Source organism: Coregonus clupeaformis, chromosome 2, assembly GCF_020615455.1.
Source record: "Coregonus clupeaformis isolate EN_2021a chromosome 2, ASM2061545v1, whole genome shotgun sequence".
Classification (NCBI taxonomy): Eukaryota; Metazoa; Chordata; class Actinopteri; order Salmoniformes; family Salmonidae; genus Coregonus; species Coregonus clupeaformis.
Window position 1 is genome coordinate 8,416,918 of NC_059193.1, and position 22,697 is coordinate 8,439,614.

Genomic DNA, 22,697 nt, shown 5'->3' on the forward strand with positions numbered 1-22,697 from the left:
CTTACACTTCAGTGTTGTGATGCAAAAATTCTAGCAAAATGTATAGCGCATAGAATTAAAAAGGTATTGTCGGATATTATTCATTCTAATCAGGCAGGTTTTTTACATGGAAGATACATTGGAGATAATATAAGGCAAGTATTGGAAACAATAGAACATTATGGAAAATCGGAGAAACCAGGCCTGCTATTCATAGCAGACTTCGAAAAGGCATTTGATAAAGTACGACTGGGGTTTATATATAAATGCCTGGAGCATTTATTGTTGGTGAATCTCTTATAAAATGGGTCAAAATCATGTATAGTAACCCTAGGTGTAAAATAGTAAATAATGGCTATTTCTCAGAAAGTTTTAAAAAAGGTATAATCTTTGTAAATGATATCATCGGTAGGACTGGTGGAGTTATGTCGCACATGCAGCTAACAAAAACATATGGAAATGTCTGCTCTACCCAAAATTACAACCAAATAATTGCAGCCTTACTGCAAAAATGGAAGAGGAAAGTGGAAGGAGGAGAAAGTAAGGAACTTGTCTGTCGCCCTTGCATTAAAGAACATAATTAGTTAAGGAAAACTGTGATAAATAAAAAAGTATATCAGTTTCATTTAAGGACCAAAGGATTGACAGCCGTCCCATATAGATTGCAAAATTGTTGGGAAGAGATTTTTGACGTACCGATCCCATGGCATAGTGTTTATGAACTGATACACAAAACCACACCGGATTCAAAACTTAGAATCTTTCAATTTAAATTATTATATAACATTCTTGCTACCAATATAATGTTATTTACAGTGGGGAAAAAAGTATTTAGTCAGCCACCAATTGTGCAAGTTCTCCCACTTAAAAAGATGAGAGAGGCCTGTAATTTTCATCATAGGTACACGTCAGCTATGACAGACAAATTGAGGAAAAAAATTCCAGAAAATCACATTGTAGGATTTTTAATGAATTTATTTGCAAATTATGGTGGAAAATAAGTATTTGGTCAATAACAAAAGTTTCTCAATACTTTGTTTTATACCCTTTGTTGGCAATGACACAGGTCAAACGTTTTCTGTAAGTCTTCACAAGGTTTTCACACACTGTTGCTGGTATTTTGGCCCATTCCTCCATGCAGATCTCCTCTAGAGCAGTGATGTTTTGGGGCTGTCGCTGGGCAACACGGACTTTCAACTCCCTCCAAAGATTTTCTATGGGGTTGAGATCTGGAGACTGGCTAGGCCACTCCAGGACCTTGAAATGCTTCTTACAAAGCACTAAGCTAATGACCCTGGGACGAAACACCTCCCTCTGCAACTGGACTTCCTGACGGGCTGCCCCGAGGTGGTAAGGGTAGGTAACAGCACATCTGCCACGCTGATCCTCAACACGGGGGCCCCTCAGGGGTGCGTGCTCAGTCCCCTCCTGTACTCCCTGTTCACCCATGACTGCATGGCCAGGCACGACTCCAACACCATCATTAAGTTTGCCGACGACATAACAGTGGTAGGCCTGATCACCGACAACGATGAGAAAAAAAGAGGACTGAGCACGCCCCCATTCTCATCGATGGGGCTATAGTGGAACAGGTTGAGAGCTTTAAGTTCCTTGGTGTCCACATCACCAACAAACTATCATGGTCCAAACACGTGAAGAGGGCACGACAAAGCCCATTCCCCCTCAGGAGACTGAAAAGATTTGGCATGGGTCCTCAGATCCTCAAAAATGTATACAGCTGCATGGCACGTATGGTAACTGCTTGGCATCCGAGCCCAAGGCGCTACAGAGGGTAGTGCGTACGGCCTAGTACATCACTGGGGCCAAGCTTCCTGCCATCCAGGACCTCTATACCAGGCGGTGTCAGAGGAAGGCCCTAAAAATGAAAAAAAGATTCCAGCCAACCTAGTCATAGACTGTTCTCTCTGCTACCGCACGGCAAGCGGTACCGGAGCGCCAAGTTTAGGTCCAAAAGGCTTCTTAACAGCCCCTACCCCCAAGCCATAAGACTACTGAACAGCTAATCATGGACTATTTGCATTTTTTTCCTTAAAACTGCATTGCTAGTTAAGGGCTTCTAAGTAAGCATTTCACTGTAAGGTCTACACCTGTTGTATTCGGCGCATGTGGCAAATATCATTTGATTTGATTTGAGTATTCAGACCTATTTGCTATGAGAGTCGAAATTGAGCTCAGGTGCATCCTGTTTCCATTGATCATCCTTGATATGTTTCTACAACTTGATTGGAGTCCACCTGTGGTACATTCAATTGATTGGACATGATTTGGAAAGGCACACACCTGTCTATATAAGGTCCCACAGTTGACAGTGCATGTCAGAGCAAAAACCAAGCTATGAGGTCGAAGGAATTGTCTGTAGAGCTCGGAGACAGGTTTGTGTTGAGGCACAAATCTGGGGAAGGGTACCAAAAAATGTCTGCAGCGTTGAAGGTCCCCAGGAACACAGTGGCCTCCATCATTCTTAAATGGAAGAAGTTTGGAACCAGCAAGACTCTTCCTAGAGCTGGCTGCCAGGCCAAACTGAGCAATCAGGGAAGAAAGGCCTTGGTCAGGGAGGTGACCAAGAACCCGATGGTCACTCTGACAGAGCTCCAGAGTTTATCTGTGGAGATTGGAGAACCTTCCAGAAAGACAACCATCTCTGCAGCACTCTACCAATCAGGCCTAAATGGTAGTGGCCAGACGGAAGCCACTCCTCAGTAAAAGGCAGATGACAGCCCGCTTGGAGTTTGCCAAAAGGCACCTAAAGACTCTCAGACCATGAGAAACAAGATTCTCTGGTCTGGTGAAACCAAGATTGAATTATTTGGCCTGAATGCCAAGTGTCACGTCTGGAGGAAACCTGGCACCATCCCTACGTTGAGGCATAGTTGTGGCAGCATCATGCTGTGGGGATGTTTTTCAGCAGCAGGGACTGGGAGACTAGTCAGGATCGAGGCAAAGATTAACAGAGAAAAGTACAGAGAGATCCTTGATGAAAACCTGCTCTCAGGACCTCAGACGAAGGTTTACCTTCCAACAGGACAACAACCCTAAGCACACAGCCAAGACAACGCAGGAGTGGCTTTGGGACAAGTCTCTGAATGTCCTTGAGTGGCCCAGCCAGAGCCAGGACTTGAACCTGATCGAACATCTCTGGAGAGACCTGAAAATAGCTGTGCAGCAACACTCCCCATCCAATCTGACAGAGCTTGAGAGGATCTGCAGAGAAGAGTGGGAGAAACTCCCCAAATACAGGTGTGCCAAGCTTGTAGCGTCATACCTAAGAAGACTCAAGGCTGTAATCGCTGCCAAAGGTGCTTCAACAAAGTACTGAGTAAAGGGTCTGAATACTTATGTAAATGTTATATTTCCATTTTTTTAGCAAACAAATATAAAAACCTGTTTTTGCTTTGTCATTATTGGGTATTGTGTGCAGATTGATGAGGAAAAAATACAATTTAATCTATTTTAGAATTAATACCTTTCGAAAGTATCTCCCCAACATCATCAATGATGATAGCTGCATACAGAGTTACAGTGCCTTCAGAAAGTATTCACACCCCTTGACTGTTTCCACCTTCTGTTGTGTTACAGACTGAATTTAAAATGAATTAAATTCCGATTATTATGTTTTTGTCAATGGCCTAGACACAATACCCCATAATGACAAAGTAAACATTTTACAAATTAATTAAAAATGAAAAGCTTAAATGTGTTGAGTCAATAAGTATTCAACCCCTTTGTTATGCCAAGCATAAATAGGTTCAGGAGTAAAAATGTGCTTAACAAGTCACATGATAAGTTGCATGGACTCACTCTTTGTGTAATACTAGTGTTTAACATGATTTTTGAATGACTACCTCATCTCTGTACCCCACACATACAATTATCTGTAAGGTCCCTCAGTCGAGCAGTGAATTTCAAATACAGATTCAACCACAAAGACAAGGGAGGTTTTCCAATGCCTCGCAAATCCCTTTGAGCATGGTGAAGTTATTAATTACACTTTGGATGGTATATCAATACACCCAGTCACTACAAAGATACAGATGTCCTTCTTAACTCAGTTGGCGGAGAGGAAGGAAACCACTCAGGGATTAATGGCTGGGATTGCAAAATACTGAGGATGGATCAACAACATTGTAGTTACTCCACAGTACTAACCTAATTGACAGAGTGAAAAGAAGGAAGCCTGTACAGAAAATGCATCCTGTTTGCAACAAGGCACTAAAATAATAATGCATTTTTTTTTGGCAAAGCAATTAACTTTTTGTCCTGAATATAGCGTGTTATGTTTGGGGCAAATCCAATACAACACATTACTGAGTACCTTTTCAAGCATAGTGGTGGCTGCATCATATTATGGGTATGCTTGTAATAGTTAAGGACTGGGGAGTTTTTCAGGATAAAAAAGAAACCGAATGGAGCTAAGCACAGGCAAAATCCTAGAGGAAAACCTGGTTCAGTCTGCTTTCCACCAGACAGTGGGAGATGAATTCACCTTTCAGCAGGACAATAACCTACAACACAAGGCCAAATCTACACTTTAGTTGCTTACCAAGAAGACAGTAAATGTGGCAGAGTTACAGTTTTGACTTAAATCTGCTTGAAAATCTATGGCAAGACTTGAAACAGAGCTTGAAGAATTTTGAAAAGAATAATGGGCAAATATTGTACAATCCAGGTGTACAAAACTTCAGGTGTAAAGATCCAGGTGTAAAGACTTACCCAGAAAGACTCACAGCTGTAATCGCTGGCAAAAGTGATTCTAACATCAGGGGTGTGAATACTTGTGTAAATACACTGCTTTGCTTTATCTTGGCCAGGTCACAGTTGTAAATGAGAACTTGTTCTCAACTGGTTTACCTGGTTAAATAAAGGTTAAATAAAATAAAATAAACATTTCTAAAAACATGTTTTCACTTTGTCATTATGGGGTATAGTGTGTAGATGGTTGAGGGGGAAAAAATTATTTAATCCATGTTGAATTCAGGCTGTAACACAACAAAATGTGGAATAAGTCAAGGGGTATGAATACTTTCTGAAGGCACTGTACAATGTGTCCATACAATCAGATACAGTATAATGTATTCATACAAAAGATTGCTGCATCCACTCCGGCAGGGGGCAGCATATCAGAGATGTAGTGCACAGATTACAGGAAGAGGAGGAAACTGCTGTTAATACTGAGCTAGCCAGTTTGTAGCGCTGCCAGTGGAAACCGTGGAAGAAAATAGTCAGGTGTAGGTTGCCAGTCTATAGACTTGGCCCACAATCGTAACTCTGTGAAGCGGGGCGTTAGTCCCTTAAACCCCGTTTGAGATGGCAGAATATAGCCAAACGGGTATCTTGACGGCGCTTCTGCTGTTCACTGTTGTCACTGTAAAAGACGTTTACGTCGGGAGGTCCATGATGACTCAACACCCAGCGCAGGCCTCTGACAGCCTGAATATGGGGGCTGACCGTTTGCGGGATGCCGACCCACAGAGGCTCAGCAAGCAGACCCTCTACACTGGGCCAGTGCTGAAATTCCAGTTTTGGTAAGATTATCGATTTTTCTCTACAGTTGTTGTGTAGCTATTTGTCTAGCTAACTAAAAGATAGCAGGCGGTTAGCTAGTCAACGCTAACTAGCCTATGCTAACTAGCCAGTTTGGGGACAATGTTTGATGCTAGCTAGCTAATCCTCTTAGCTATATACAGCCTTTTTTGGCTTCTAATATAGAATGATAGAATGAAAGAACAGGCATATTACCTGAAGTAGCTAACTATATGCAGACTGGTAGTCTGGAATTTGGTAGGAATTTGGTGGCACAGTAGTCAGCTATAAGGTCACAGGTACCTAATTTATATCAAATACACTCATTTCTAACCAGTCTCTTTGTTTTCTGTGTTACAGCATCTCCTGAGGGTATAGCAAGGTGTTCCAGGAGTACTCCCGGTCCATCAGCCAGTTGTACCCGGATATCCGCATAGAAGGAGAAAATTACCCTCCCACAACCATTAACAAGTAAGATGGCACACCATTGCCATGTAGCCAGTAGACACATTTATTTCGTCAGTGAATTTGGTGTTCTGATCACCACTGTTTTTGCCCTCCACCAGATATCTCGGAAATATTTTTTCCTACTTCAAACTTCTTGCCATTGCCCTGGTTGTCAGTGGACAAAATCCCTTCCCTATGCTTGGACTGGAGACTCCCAGAGCATGGACGTGGACTCAAGAAAATAAGGTGAGGGGTTTTACGGTTTCAACTCCAATAGATTTTGAATAAACACACTTGATCCCTTCTGAACATGTTTGTCTTCCAGATATTTTCGTGCCTGATGACATTCTTCCTCAGTAACATGTTGGAGACCCACTTCTTGTCCACCGGTGCATTTGAAATCACACTAAATGGTGAGTTGAATGGGGTCACTGAAAACAGTCTTCGCTTTACACCCTTGCATGGATATACACAACAAATTCAGTTAAATGATATGTAAATGTAAATTCCACATCTTGTGTATTTGAAAAAGCCTTTGTCTCCTGTCATTTCTCTACACTCCCTTTTAGATGTACCAATCTGGTCCAAGCTGCAGTCAGGATACGTACCCAACATCCAGGAGATCTTCCAAATCCTTGATAATCACATTAAGATGAATCAAGTTGACAAGCTCTCCTTCCCATCTCCGTAGTGCTGACATTTAAGAAGATTAGTAGGTAATGAAACGCATCTGCCATCCACAGACTGAAGCATGTCAATGTATCTTATTGTTGTGTGTGGTATCTTAGACATGGACTCTGGGGCAAGTGTTAGTTAACAGCCTGCTCTGTTTCTCTACATCCCAGGTCTCTGGAGCAGTTGATCAGGTCAGTGGGACTGCATTGTGGTGTAATGAAGGCTTGGTCTGCAAACGGCTTGCTGTGAGGCCAGGCTGGATGTCCCTGCCACTGATCACACTTCCTCTGCCCTGGGAAACGCTCCCGTGTCCTCGATCTAAACAAAAAATAAGCACGCCACTAGCTGGCTTGGATGAGAAGATCCTGTCATATACTAGATAGATGTTTTATGAGAGAATAGTCCTATAAGTGGTTTAGTTAAAGAAGGCTAATGGTTTGCACTGCTGTCGTACCAAGTGCTTTTGTAATGGGGTGGTTGTTTTTTCAGTTAGCCGTTCTGTGTCAAGTCTCCCTTGACTGTCTGAACCTTTACATTGGGGACACTGGGGGGATGGCTTGTTCTGTCCTGCTTGAGTTGACAAAATCAGTTCTGTTTGAAATGCTTAATCTTTGAATGTGATTTCTTTCTTTACAACTATATTTCAGGTGTTATCCATGATTGAAATTGTTTTTTGGGGGAAAAAATTAATCTGAGATTGAAAAAGGAGGGCTAATTGCTCACTGCTACTTTTAATGGTAATTCTGTCTGATGGATCTTCTAGTGGAGATGCTTGATGTGTTTTCTGAGGACAATGAATTGTCCCACCAGCTTGCTGATAATGTAAAAGTAGCACAGAAGAAAGTTAAGCTGTACGTGCCCAGCTTCCTAACAATTCAAAGTAGTGGATATTGTGCAACACAACAGCTATATTGTATCTTCATGAACTTGTGAAAGGAATGGCTAAAGAAAGCACTGCTAGCTCAATGAAATGGTGTTATGTAAAGATCCCTCTCACTCAATTTGACTTTGTCAACCACTCCTAAGTCGTGTGAAAAAGCACCCTTTGTTCTTGTATCTGTGTATGAAATCAGATGGTGTGGCTAAAACTCAAGGATTAAAGCTGAATAAAATGTCTTGTCTTAAAGTAATAAACATTCTGAGAGGTTTCACTCATGTCAGTGCGCTGTTGCCTTGTGTTGTTTTAGAATGAAAAACAGACTCATTATAAAATATGATTATTCAATACAAACAATTGAAGGTCTTCCACATGTTGAAACATTTTGTATGACATTTTGATACTTTTGCTATTACACATCTAAAAGGCACAAAAAAACAGAGGTACCTCATTGTGAATGTCCAGTTAATTTATATGCTAGTAAACTACCTTAAACAGTTGGATTGATAGAATAACAAGGGCCAGGGTTGAGTCAGTTGCCGTTCCAGGAGCAGAATGGGGTGACGTGAAACACGTAGCAGTGGGTGCATACCCTCACAGCCTTGACCTGACCGTACCGCGGTAGAGGCGCCGAGCGGGCAGAGCAGCGAGAACAGAAGATCTGAGACGACATACATTTCAAAATTATTCACAGGTCTGTGTTCATTAGTAAGTGTGTGGCTATGTTTGCATGGCTGGAAGTGAGACAGTAGAGTGGTGATTATATGGTACCCTTGTCTGGGTATTAACAGGTACCTTGCCACAGCTCCTGCAGTGGTGCTTCTTGCGTATTACAGTGAAGGGGGCGTTACATGCTGTGCAGACGCTACAGGCCTCATCGGGAACCCAGGCTGGGAGCTCTGCAGAGAGAACATTACATTTTAGTCATTTAGCAGACGCTCTTATCCAGAGCGACTTAGTGAGTGCATACATTTTTCATACTGGCACCCCGTGGGAATCGAACCCACAACCATGGCGTTGCAAGCGCCATGCTCTACCAATTGAGCTACAGGAGGCCTGTGACTGAGGTTATTGGTGAATGGTTAGAAAATGATAATAGGGGACAGTTAAAAATACAAGACTAAAAGAAGACATCACCTTCACATTGGACATCTTGCTCAATCAGTGGGGAGGAGGACAGCCACTCCATACACAAGGCACAGTCCTCCAGGGCCATGTTACTCAGGCCTAAGGATGCTGGTGAGACATGGGACAGGACACAGACCATATTGAACTGGGAGTCGAGAGATTTTGGATGCGTCTACGTCACAGAAAGCTGCTAAGGGGAGGACAGCTCATAATAATGTCTGGAACGGAGAGGGATGGAATGGCATCAAACACATGGAAACTATCTGTTGGATGTATTTGATACCATTACACCTATTCTGCTCCAGCCATTACCACGAGCACGTCCTCCACAGTTAATGTTCCACCAACAACCTGTGGTCTACGGACACTGCAAATAATAAGATGATTAAGGTAAAATATCTTGAAAAATATCTTTAAATAAGCAGAATTATCTGCCAATGATGTTAGATAATTTAGCTTGGTAAGAAAAAAACATTTTCAGTGAATTATCACTCAATATAAGATATTTAAGCTTGCTTAATTTGAACTTTTTGCAGTGTGGAATCGCTCATGTCATGGTTAAATCACATGATATGCCCAAGCACTGTAGTACCTTTCCTTTGCTTGTCTTCTTCTGCAAGAACTGTCTTAGTCGTCATTATCTGGAACAGTGTCTTCAATATGGTTCTTAGGTCACTGGAGTAGTTGCTTTGTAGCTGGTCTGCAACACCTGGTTAGAGTTGATATATTATCAGAGACTAAGATCACTTGTCTCCTCAGTCTTATGATGTAAGAGCTATGTCAAACAGAGGGATATGCATATCCAGACACTGTATGACATAACAATACAGGGGTGGACTGGCCATCTGGCATTTCGGGCAATTGCCAGATGGGCTGGTCCATTTTTAGTAGTGCTGAGCAATTAACCGAAATTTCGGTTCAATTATTTGAATTCCATTTCGTTCGGGTTTTTTCTGTAGGCCCAATGTGCAGTTTCTTAGAGATAAATCTGATCAAACCCAAACTGTGTGATGTAGTAGGGAGCTGTTAGAGCGCATAGGCAGCAGCTCTATAAAGATGAGATGATGACTTGGAATTAAATAATGAAGTCATCAAATAAAAAAAATGTAATATACACAATAACTGAAATATTTTATTAAAGTAATGTGAATAAATGATGGTTCATAAGTAGTAATGGGAAGTCACTACCGTCATGGGACTTTTATTAATTGTTTTATTAAGTGTTGTTACAACATTCAACCCACATAATGCATAGTGCATTTATTATTTAAAGAAATAATAAAAAAAGGAAATTGAAAACAGTGATCATAAAAAAAAAAAAAATGTATTGAACCGAAACCGAACCGACCTCAAAAAGCACTAATAGCTCAGCACTAATGTTTCGTCTAGTGGGCCTTCTAACTTGGGTTTTTTGTGCAAAATGAACATTTTCTGGCTAATAATTGGGATCTAAAGGGAAAATATTGGCACATTTTTGGTCCCAGTCCGCCCCTGTAACAATATCTGACAAAGTGAAAGACAATGAGGATCTACTGTACCTGAAATGCACACAAACAGACGGTGAAGAAGGTCACCGCTGCTATTGAAACGGGATCGGATATTGTGGCAGGCCAACTGGATGTCAGGATGCTCCATCCCCTCCATGTTATTACTGCTTGGTTGATAGCTGACAGAACTAAGGGACATAGGGACCATTAGGTTCTGCTCAGTCATTGAAAACTAGGCTAACAATTTTATCATCATGTATTATAAAAAATTAAGTCATTTATAAAGTGCCACTAGAGGAAGTAGTGAAATTAACTGGTTTATAGAAGTGTAAAAGTAGTATAATTTATCAACTTTTGGGAGACGTCTTTCAAACTAGAGCAAGTATGAGGCTAGCACATACCTGAATTGGGACAGGGTGTATTCCTCTGGCTCTGCCTCTACCACTCTCTGTTCAGCCTTCCCATCTCCATTGGTTCTACAGTGGGTCAGGCTGGGGTAGGCAACAGATGCTGGAACACCCTCTCTCTGATGACCCCTGGCCCGTAATGAAGGGAACCATGGGCCCAGCACATGGCTCCTCTCCTTCCCCTGTTCCCTGGGGCCCACAGCCTTCTCAGCTGGGCCTCTAACAGCAGAGAAGGGGGAACAGAATGGCAAACCTGTATCCTGAGCTGGACCTTGGGTTTGGGGAGTCAGGCAGCCGTAGGTGTCATGGTCTGGTGGGAATAGAAGCAGACTGGGGCACTGAAGGCAGATACAGGGGCTGAGCTGGCAGTATGTGGCCGCGCCATTCAGAGACTGCAGCTGTGCATCCTCTTCGCCATCATCATCGTTTTCCTCTTTCACCTTCTCCTCTACCTTCTCGGTCCAGGTAGACAGGTTGGGAGATGGGGGATTGGAGATCCCATTTGCAGAGAGTTTCGTCCCCTTCATCCTCAGTGCAATCAGCTCTGCCGTCTTTGAAACATCCTGGCTCACATTCTGGCTCAACCCCTCCCCATTCAGGCAGATGGAGGGGACAGAGAGAGCCCCAAGGTCTGGGGTCGAGAGCCTGCTACTGCTGGGCCAGTTCTTGCTGCGCTGGAGGGCTGCCTCCACACACTTCCTGGACAAGCTGGTCCGCGGTGAAGAAGGGCAAGACATGTTCCGCCTCATATTCAGATGTGGGGAGTTAGGAAGGGAATAGCCTTGCTTCTGTGTCCCGTCCAAGTCATCCATGTAGAAGACACGCTCCTCTTCCTCTACACTTGACCCACCAGCGGACCAACCACAAGACGACACTCTGCTCCCAGCCCTGCGGCGCCTGAGAGGGGAGGCCATGGGGCTGGGGGTGAGGCTGGCAGCCCCCCTCCTCTGGGGGTAAGGAGATGAAGTCTGGCTAGGTGCTGGGGACAGAAAGCTGGACATCTCATCTCCCACCTGGTAGAACATCATACTGAGCAGCTCCATCTCCATGATGTCATCCTGCATGGAGGACGACAGCTCAACCTCTGGGTCCCACTCTAAACGGCCAGGTTCAACTTGCAGGAGGGAAGGGTTATCCTCCTTGTCCTCCTCCATCACGACACATGCCTGAGGAGGAACACTTGACTGGAACTTTGCCCCCTGCTTTCCATGCATGGTATGCTCCAGTTGCTGGGCCAGAGTGATGGCTGAATGTGGTATGGCTGAAGAACGGCGCCGGGCAACCAAACCCTCTTCCTGAGTGACACAGAGGTTGCGTTCCAAAGAATGAACCTCTTCTTCATTGAGCGTGCGCAGGAGATTCCTGTTCATATACCAAAATGTTGATTGATTTTCACTCATGGAAATACAGTGGGGGAAAAAAGTATTTAGCCAGCCACCAATTGTGCAAGTTCTCCCACTTAAAAAGATGAGAGAGGCCTGTAATTTTCATCATAGGTACACGTCAACTATGACAGACAAATTGAGAAAAATAAATCCAGAAAATCACATTGTAGGATTTTTAATGAATTTATTTGCAAATTATGGTGGAAAATAAGTATTTGGTCAATAACAAAAGTTTCTCAATACTTTGTTATATACCCTTTGTTGGCAATGACACAGGTCAAACGTTCTGTAAGTCTTCACAAGGTTTTCACACACTGTTGCTGGTATTTTGGCCCATTCCTCCATGCATATCTCCTCTAGAGCAGTGATGTTTTGGGGCTGTCGCTGGGCAACACGGACTTTCAACTCCCTCCAAAGATTTTCTATGGGGTTGAGATCTGGAGAATGGCTAGGCCACTCCAGGACCTTGAAATGCTTCTTACGAAGCCACTCCTTTATTTCCCGGGCGGTGTGTTTGGGATCATTGTCATGCTGAAAGACCCAGCCACGTTTCATCTTCAATGCCCTTGCTGATGGAAGGAGGTTTTCACTCAAAATCTCACGATACATGGCCCCATTCATTCTTTCCTTTACACGGATCAGTCGTCCTGGTCCCTTTGCAAAAACAGCCCCAAAGCATGATGTTTCCACCCCCATGCTTCACAGTAGGTATGGTGTTCTTTGGATGCAACTCAGCATTCTTTGTCCTCCAAACACGACGAGTTGAGTTTTTACCAAAAAGTTATATTTTGGTTTCATCTGACCATATGACATTCTCCCAATCCTCTTCTGGATCATCCAAATGCACTCTAGCAAACTTCAGACGGGCCTGGACATGTACTGGCTTAAGCAGGGGGACACGTCTGGCACTGCAGGATTTGAGTCTATGGCGGCGCAGTGTGTTACTGATGGTAGACTTTGTTACTTTGGTGCCAGCTCTCTGCAGGTGATTCACTAGGTCCCCCCGTGTGGTTCTGGGATTTTTGCTCACCGTTCTTGTGATCATTTTGACCCCACGGGGTGAGATCTTGCGTGGAGCCCCAGATCGAGGTAGATTATCAGTGGTCTTGTATGTCTTCCATTTCCTAATAATTGCTCCCACAGTTGATTTCTTCAAACCAAGCTGCTTACCTATTGCAGATTCAGTCTTCCCAGCCTGGTGCAGGTCTACAATTTTGTTCCTGGTGTCCTTTGACAGCTCTTTGGTCTTGGCCATAGTGGAGTTTGGAGTGTGACTGTTTGAGGTTGTGGACAGGTGTCTTTTATACTGATAACAAGTTCAAACAGGTGCCATTAATACAGGTAACGAGTGGAGGACAGAGGAGCCTCTTAAAGAAGAAGTTACAGGTCTGTGAGAGCCAGAAATCTTGCTTGTTTGTAGGTGACCAAATACTTATTTTCCACCATAATTTGCAAATAAATTCATAAAAAATCCTACAATGTGATTTTCTGGATTTATTTTTCTCAATTTGTCTGTCATAGTTGACGTGTACCTATGATGAAAATTACAGGCCTCTCTCATCTTTTTAAGTGGGAGAACTTGCACAATTGGTGGCTGACTAAATTCTTTTTTTCCCCACTGTACCTCATCAAGACTAATGTTATTGTTAAAACTAGGCTTTGAAATGGAAGTACTGTACCTGATTTTCTTCAGTAAAGAGTGGAAGGGCCTGAATAACTCAGACATGTCCTCCAACTCACCATCCAGCTTCATGGGGCCATCAGGAAACACCACTAGACCACTGGATAGACACATGGCATTTGGTTTGAGAATTTGTAGTGATGTAGATGATTAAAATACTGTACAATAAAAATGACAATTGAAAAGGTATTTATTGGAGAGTTTTTCAGAACACTCACCACACTATAGCTAATCGTGGGATTGTAAACATGAGTGCAGGCTCATAGTCATCGATCAGGTCTTGAGTGATATATCCCCGTTTTAGTGCCCTATATGAATCCATGAGAGAAAAAGTGACTTAGTAACATTTATTAGTAGATTAATAAAACTATTATGTGATGGGAAGCATATATAGGTGAGAACTACATATCAATTCTCACCTGGACACTGTCTCACAGAACAGCACAGTGACATCCTGTTGGATGTCATACTGTTTAAAGGACTTGACTGGTACCATGGCTGAAACATAGCTTAGGTACAGAAAGAAAAATAGAGTGAGTGTGTTACGTTATGAAACCCACTTTTCCTGAGGGAGTGAAATATCATTTTCACAGTCTCACCTGAACTCGAAATCTGCAAACAGGTTGTCAAATTTTCTCAAGGCCTGGCACAGTAGCTCTGTATAGACATTCCGATTGCGAAGAGCCTGGTCACGGGCGATGCTCCGTACTTCCTCTATGCAGCGAGTCAGTTCCTTTGCTAGGGGACGCATTGCCTCGCTCTCAGACTCCTGGTTCATGATGATGGAGCCAGCAGCCAAACACTAGGGAGATAACAGAAATGTGTTATTCTACATAGTCTGCTTTTCAAAGATAATAGCCAAAATCACTCTGACCAGCAATTGTTCTATTATGCTGTCGCCGAGACATGAACTTCTGAAGTGTCAAGATAAGATAGCAGGTACCTCAGCTCCAAACCACAGCTGGCCTTCCAGGTTCTCCTGTTGGATCTCCTCTGGGAACTTGACATAGAAGTCTCGATTGGCTCTCTCGCCTGGGATACACTCATTCATGATCTGGTTGAGGATGCTCAGCACATTGTCCTGTTGTAAATCCCAACAGAGGAATCCCATTGAAGATAGCACATACTATTCTGCAGTTTGTGCATCACTATCATAAAGGTCACTACTGATGCATTTATCATCACAATAAGAGGAAGTGATGATGATTCACTTGTCTGTGTCCCAAATGGCACCCTATTCCCTTAGTAGTGCACTACTTTTGACCAGGGCCTTTCGGGCTCTGGTCAAAAGTAGTGCACCAAATAGGGAATAGGGTGCCATTTGGGACACAATCCTTCTTTACCTGGCAGGAGCGGAACTGGCTGACCAGCAGGGCACAGCGTTGGGGTTCGTTCTTGCCATCCAGGCTGTTGAGCTTGTCAGCCACCTGCCTCAGCTCTTCATCAGCACGGTAGAACTGGGAAAGCAATTGTTGGTCCGATTTCTTGAGACAAAAAAGTAGTGTAACATTAAGAAATGAAGGACTGAATAGACTAATCACATCATAGGTTAAAGATATGTTGTATTGTTTTGCAGTAAAAGGACTGAGGAGGGAGTGAGTAACAGTACATCTTTTTTTCTGTAAGATTCTACACTTTGGACAAACAAAAGGAGCTGAACAGAGGAGAGAGAACAATGCCCCTGGCCCTTGAAAAGATCCAAGGATACAACTTGTGACTTCAGGGGAAAGCCAAGACGCAGAGCTATTGAACGAGGTGAGAAACTGTGTGTGTCTCTATTACAAAGCCACAGCAGCCACCAACAAAGGAGCCCTTACTGTAATTAGCTGGGCAGCAGCTTACAGTGGCTTGCGAAAGTATTCACCCCCCTTGGCATTTTTCCTATTTTGTTGTCTTACAACCTGGAATTCAAATAGATTTTTTGGGGGGTTTGTATCATTTGATTTACACAACATGTCTACCACTTTGAAGATACAAAATATTTTTTCTTGTGAAACAAACAAGAAAAAAAACAGAAAACTTGAGCGTGCATAACTATTCACCCCCCTTGTACAGCTATCTTTGTCCTGCTGGAAGGTGAACCTCCGTCCCAGTCTCAAATCTCTGGAAGACTGAAACAGGTTTCCCTCAAGAATTTCCCTGTATTTAGCACCATCCATCATTCCTTCAATTCTGACCAGTTTCCCAGTCCCTGCCGCTGAAAAATCATCCCCACAGCATGATGCTGCCACCACCATGCTTCACTGTGGGGATGGTGTTCTCGGGATGATGAGAGGTGTTGGGTTTGCGCCAGACAAATAGCGTTTTCCTTGATGGCCAAAAAACTCAATTTTAGTCTCATCTGACCAGAGTACCTTCTTCCATATGTTTGGGGAGTCTCCCACATGCCTTTTGGCGAACTCCAAACATGTTTGCTTATTATTTTCTTTAAGCAATGGCTTTTTTCTGGCCACTCTTCCGTAAAGCCCAGCTCTGTGGAATGTATTGTTTAAAGTGGTCCTATGGACAGATGCTCCAATCTCCGCTGTGGAGCTTTGCAGCTCATTCAGGGTTATCTTTGGTCTCTCTGTTGCCTCTCTGATTAAGGCCCTCCTTGCCTGGTCCATGGGTTTTGGTGGGCGGCCCTCCCTTAGAAGGTTTGTTGTGGTGCCATATTCTTTCCATTTTTTAATAATGGATTTAATGGTGCTCTGTGGGATGTTCAAAGTTTCTGATATTTTTTTATAACCCAACCCTGTTCTGTACTTCTCCACAACTTTGTCCCTGACCTGTTTGGAGAGCTCCTTCGTCTTCATGGTGCCGCTTGCTTGGTGGTGCCCCTTGCTTAGTGGTGTTGCAGACTCTGGGGCCTTTCAGAACAGGTGTATATATACTGAGATCATGTGACACTTAGATTGCACACAGGTGGACTTTATTTAACTAATTATGTGACTTCTGAAGGTAATTGGTTGCACCAGATCTTATTTAGGGGATTCATAGCAAAGGGGGCGAACACATATGCACACACCACTTTTCCGTTATTTTTTTGTATAATTCTTTTCATTTCACTTCACCAATTTGGACTATTTTGTGTATGTCCATTACATGAAATCCAAATAAACATCAATTTAAATTACAGGTTGTAATGCAACAAAATAGGAAAAATGCCAAGGGGGATGAATACTTTTGCAAGGCATTGTATGTTTCCGTGTTTACAGAGGAAACGTGGACATCCCACTGGTTTGAAGATTTTAAAAAAATACTGCTAGCATGTCTGCCTCAAATACAGGATATTCTACATGGAATAGTAGTGGTGATGTGTTAAAGATTATTGTTGCTCCATTCATTTAATATAATGGGAAACATGTTTCTCACAAGTTTCTTTGTAAAAAAATTAAATAAAAGATACACCAAGAAACTGCTAGGAAATGCAATAATACTTTTTTTCTTCTTAAAATACCTCAAATAATAAAGGGTTATGAATTTTGGAATAAATTTGTTCCAAAAAAGCATATCAGACATTTGATAGGGCCAAAAGACACTTACCTTAGGTTTGTGAAACCACTTTCTAAATCTGTTCATGGTTGAAAAATGTTACCTTGTCTATAGCCTTAGTTTAATATAGCCAATCTAATATTCAAATTGACAAGAATCCCAAGATCTCTGTCAAAGCAGTTCCAGATGACTTTAGTGCAGCAGGGCTGGTGGATCCTTCTTCAACCACACGATTGTCAAAGGAGAATCCCCTGTTCTCACCCTTTTTACCTGACCTTACCTGCACTTTAATGGGCGGGGCATAGGCTACCTTGCCATTTGGATTTACAGGAACCTGTAACCATGAATGACCTAAATGAATGTTTGGTTACTGAATGAATCCATTATTGTAAAGGAATCCATTGAGTATACAGTGGGGAAAAAAAGTATTTAGTCAGCCACCAATTGTGCAAGTTCTCCCACTTAAAAAGATGAGAGAGGCCTGTAATTTTCATCATAGGTACACGTCAACTATGACAGACAAAATGAGAAAAAAAATTCCAGAAAATCACATTGTAGGATTTTTAATGAATTTATTGGCATATGATGGTGGAAAATAAGTATTTGGTCAATAACAAAAGTTTCTCAATACTTTGTTATATACCCTTTGTTGGCAATGACACAGGTCAAACGTTTTCTGTAAGTCTTCACAAGGTTTTCACACACTGTTGCTGGTATTTTGGCCCATTCCTCCATGCAGATCTCCTCTAGAGCAGTGATGTTTTGGGGCTGTCGCTGGGCAACACAGACTTTCAACTCCCTCCAAAGATTTTCTATGGGGTTGAGATCTGGAGACTGGCTAGGCCACTCCAGGACCTTGAAATGCTTCTTACGAAGCCACTCCTTCGTTGCCCGGGCGGTGTGTTTGGGATCATTGTCATGCTGAAAGACCCAGCCACGTTTCATCTTCAATGCCCTTGCTGATGGAAGGAGGGGTTCACTCAAAATCTCACGATACATGGCCCCATTCATTCTTTCCTTTACACGGATCAGTCGTCCTGGTCCCTTTGCAGAAAAACAGCCCCAAAGCATGATGTTTCCAACCCCATGCTTCACAGTAGGTATGGTGTTCTTTGGATGCAACTCAGCATTCTTTGTCCTCCAAACATGACGTGTTGAGTTTTACCAAAAAGTTATATTTTGGTTTCATCTGACCATATGACATTCTCCCAATCCTCTTCTGGATCATCCAAATGCACTTCAGACGGGCCTGGACATGTACTGGCTTAAGCAGGGGGACACGTCTCTCACTGCAGGATTTGAGTCCCTGGCGGTGAGTGTGTTACTGATGGTAGGCTTTGTTACTTTGGTCCCAGCTCTCTGCAGGTCATTCACTAGGTCCCCCGTGTGGTTCTGGGATTTTTGCTCACCGTTCTTGTGATCATTTTGACCCCACGGGGTGAGATCTTGCGTGGAGCCCCAGATCGAGTGAGATTATCAGTGGTCTTGTATGTCTTCCATTTCCTAATAATTGCTCCCACAGTTGATTTCTTCAAACCAAGCTGCTTACCTATTGCAGATTCAGTCTTCCCAGCCTGGTGCAGGTCTACAATTTTGTTTTTGGTGTCCTTTGACAGCTCTTTGGTCTTGGCCATTGTGAAGTTTGGAGTGTGACTGTTTGAGGTTGTGGACAGGTGTATTTTATACTGATAACAAGTTCAAACAGGTGCCATTAATACAGGTAACGAGTGGAGGACAGAGGAGCCTCTGAAAGAAGAAGTTACAGGTCTGTGAGAGCCAGAAATCTTGCTTGTTTGTAGGTGACCAAATACTTATTTTCCACCATAATTTGCAAATAAATTCATTAAAAAATCCTACAATGGGATTTTCTGGATTTTTTTTCCTCAATTTGTCTGTCATAGTTGACGTGCACCTATGATGAAAATTACAGGCCTCTCTCATCTTTTTAAGTGGGAGAACTTGCACAATTGGTGGCTGACTAAATACTTTTTTTCCCCACTGTAAATGAGTCGTTCTTGAATTGCGGTGGCATTTGGGCATGGCATTTTCGAAAAAATGTACTTCCATTTTCTCATTTTTTTTTTATTTACATGTATTTGGGTACTTCTTCCCATTCTAAGTCAACTAATATGGCAGCTTAAAGACTTTAAATAGTTGTTACCATTATGATAATATTGTGCCACTAGTCGGAGTAGTAACACCAGTGACAGTAACAGCAATGATATATTTTAGGTAAATCTGGATTTTCTGAAATGGAGACCACAGATGCTCAAACCTAAGGTGTTTGGGGAGTTATTTGATTAATCATTTATCTCGCAATGTAATATCCCTTCATTTAAATTGAGTAACACCTTGTGACATTTAGGATTGAGACACACCAAATGATCAATGGAATAATCCTCACATTTATGCCACATTTATAGACCCCTCCCCCAACAATAGTTTGCCACTGAAGGGAATGCTCAAGGTCCTTGTAGAAAACCCTTACAGTCCCTCTCTAACTCTTGAAACAAGTAGCCTACCTGCCCCCAACTCTGCCTTTGTTAGCAGGCTACTCTGTTTGCACCTCTGGAGCTCTCCAGTTACATGCCACACCCAGTGACCTCTGATTGGGACATTTGACCACCGATCACCATTTTTTACCCTGCCCACCTGCATCACCTCAGAGCATCTGTCCAATATGGAGGTGGAACCGGGACACGTATATAACTACAGTCCAGACCACTCCGGGCTCAGTCTTCAGCAAGCAGTGGCAGATTGAGGAGCTTTCTCATAAACCTCTGCCCTGCACAGCAGTCTATCCTCCTTCTTGTTTGCAGTCTGTGTGGTGTGTGGTAATAAACGTGTGTTCTGTACATCTGTCTCCTACTGGTCATTTAAGTCCTCTAACCGGGGCGCTGGGACAGTACATCTGTCTCCTACTGGTCATTTAAGTCCTCTAACTGGGGCGCTGGGACAGTATATCTGTCTCCTACTGGTCATTTAAGTCCTCTAATCGGGGCGCTGGGACAGTACATCTGTCTCCTACTGGTCATTTAAGTCCTCTAACTGGGGCGCTGGGACAGTACATCTGTCTCCTACTGGTCATTTAAGTCCTCTAACTGGGGTGCTGGGACAGTACTTCTGTCTCCTACTGGTCATTTAAGTCCTGTAACCGGGGTGCTGGGACAGTACATCTGTCTCCTTCTGGTCATTTCAGTCCTGTAACCGGGGTGCTGGGACAGTACATCTGTCTCCTTCTGGTCATTTCAGTCCTCTAACCGGGATGATGGGACAGTACATCTGTCTCCTACTGATCATTTAAGTCCTCTAACTGGGGCGCTGGGACAGTACATCTGTCTCCTACTGGTCATTTAAGTCCTCTAACTGTGGCGCTGGGACAGTACATCTGTCTCCTACTGGTCATTTAAGTCCTGTAACCGGGGTGCTGGGACAGTACATCTGTCTCCTTCTGGTCATTTAAGTCCTCTAACCGGGATGCTGGGACAGTACATCTGTCTCCTACTGGTCATTTAAGTCCTCTAACCGGGGTGCTGGGACAGTACATCTGTCTCCTACCGGTCATTTAAGTCCTCTAACTGGGGCGCTGGGACAGTACATCTGGGGACAGTACATCTGTCTCCTAGTGGTCATTTAAGTCCTCTAACCGAGGTGCTGGGACAGTACATCTGTCTCCTACTGGTCATTTAAGTCCTCTAACTGGGGAGCTGGGACAGTACATCTGTCTCCTACTGGTCATTTAGGTACTGTAACCGGGGTGCTGGTACAGTACATCTGTCTCCTTCTGGTCATTTCAGTCCTCTAACCGGGATGCTGGGACAGTACATCTGTCTCCTACTGGTCATTTAAGTCCTCTAACCGGGGTGCTGGGACAGTACATCTGTCTCCTACTGGTCATTTAAGTCCTCTAACCAGGATGCTTGGACAGTACATCTGTCTCCTACTGGTCATTTAAGTCCTCTAACTGGGGCGCTGGGACAGTACATCTGGGGCCAGTACATCTGTCTCCTACTGGTCATTTAAGTCCTCTAACCAGGGCGCTGGGACAGTACATCTGTCTCCTACTGGTCATTTAAGTCCTCTAACTGGGGTGCTGGGACAGTACATATGTCTCCTACTGGTCATTTAAGTCCTCTAACTGGGGCGCTGGGACAGTGCATCTGTCTCCTACTGGTCATTTAAGTCCTCTAACTGGGGTGCTGGGACAGTACATCTGTCTCCTACTGGTCATTTAAGTCCTCTAACCGGGATGCTGGGACAGTACATCTGTCTCCTACTGGTCATTTAAGTCCTCTAACTGGGGCGCTGGGACAGTACATCTGGGGACAGTACATCTGTCTCCTACTGGTCATTTAAGTCCTCTAACCGAAGCGCTGGGACAGTACATCTGTCTCCTACTGGTCATTTAAGTCCTCTAACTGGGGCGCTGGGACAGTACATCTGTCTCCTACTGGTCATTTAAGTCATGTAACCGGGGTGCTGGGACAGTACATCTGTCTCCTTCTGGTCATTTCAGTCCTCTAACCGGGATGCTGGGACAGTACATCTGTCTCCTATTTGTCATTTTAGTCCTCTAACCGGGGTGCTGGGACAGTACATCTGTCTCCTACTGGTCATTTAAGTCCTCTAACTGGGGTGCTGGGACAGTACATCTGTCTCCTACTGGTCATTTAAGTCCTCTAACTGGGGCGCTGGGACAGTACATCTGTCTCCTACTGGTCATTTAAGTCCTCTAATCGGGGCGCTGGGACAGTACATCTGTCTCCTACTGGTCATTTAAGTCCTCTAACTGGGGCGCTGGGACAGTACATCTGTCTCGTACTGGTCATTTAAGTCCTCTAACTGGGGTGCTGGGACAGTACTTCTGTCTCCTACTGGTCATTTAAGTCCTGTAACCGGGGTGCTGGGACAGTACATCTGTCTCCTTCTGGTCATTTCAGTCCTGTAACCGGGGTGCTGGGACAGTACATCTGCCTCCTTCTGGTCATTTCAGTCCTCTAACCGGGATGCTGGGACAGTACATCTGTCTCCTACTGGTCATTTAAGTCCTCTAACTGGGGCGCTGGGACAGTACATCTGTCTCCTACTGGTCATTTAAGTCCTCTAACTGTGGCGCTGGGACAGTACATCTGTCTCCTACTGGTCATTTAAGTCCTGTAACCGGGGTGCTGGGACAGTACATCTGTCTCCTTCTGGTCATTTAAGTCCTCTAACCGGGATGCTGGGACAGTACATCTGTCTCCTACTGGTCATTTAAGTCCTCTAACCGGGGTGCTGGGACAGTACATCTGTCTCCTACTGGTCATTTAAATCCTCTAACCGGGGCGCTGGGACAGTACATCTGTCTCCTTCTGGTCATTTAAGTCCTCTAACTGGGGTGCTGGGACAGTACATCTGTCTCCTACTGGTCATTTAAGTCCTCTAACTGGAGCGCTGGGACAGTACATCTGTCTCCTACTGGTCATTTAAGTCCTCTAACCGGGGTGCTGGGACAGTACATCTGTCTCCTACTGGTCATTTAAGTCCTCTAACCAGGATGCTTGGACAGTACATCTGTCTCCTACTGGTCATTTAAGTCCTCTAACTGGGGCGCTGGGACAGTACATCTGGGGACAG

The 22,697-nt window shown here is 43.7% G+C and overlaps 2 protein-coding genes across 2 annotated transcripts; one reads left to right on the forward strand and one right to left on the reverse strand.

Annotated features, from left to right (window-relative positions):
• The first annotated feature begins 5,155 nt into the window (after nt 1-5,155).
• Nucleotides 5,156-7,797, forward strand: LOC121536128 (selenoprotein T2-like). Its single transcript, XM_041843419.1, has 6 exons — nt 5,156-5,522; nt 5,881-5,991; nt 6,087-6,213; nt 6,293-6,380; nt 6,537-6,683; nt 6,813-7,797. The coding sequence occupies exons 1-5, from the start codon at nt 5,305-5,307 to the stop codon at nt 6,656-6,658; spliced, it is 666 nt and encodes a 221-aa protein (XP_041699353.1). The 5' UTR covers nt 5,156-5,304; the 3' UTR covers nt 6,659-6,683; nt 6,813-7,797.
• Nucleotides 7,798-8,051: 254 nt separating this feature from the next.
• On the reverse strand, nt 8,052-17,168 carry LOC121585638 (lateral signaling target protein 2 homolog). Its single transcript, XM_041901964.2, has 13 exons — nt 17,133-17,168; nt 14,951-15,091; nt 14,551-14,688; nt 14,207-14,409; nt 14,027-14,116; nt 13,826-13,915; nt 13,606-13,707; nt 10,536-11,903; nt 10,186-10,322; nt 9,240-9,356; nt 8,657-8,755; nt 8,315-8,418; nt 8,052-8,180 (listed from the first exon to the last, which is right to left on the reverse strand). Exons 1-13 carry the CDS (start codon nt 17,166-17,168, stop codon nt 8,052-8,054), a joined length of 2,754 nt encoding a protein of 917 aa, XP_041757898.2.
• Nucleotides 17,169-22,697: the final 5,529 nt, after the last annotated feature.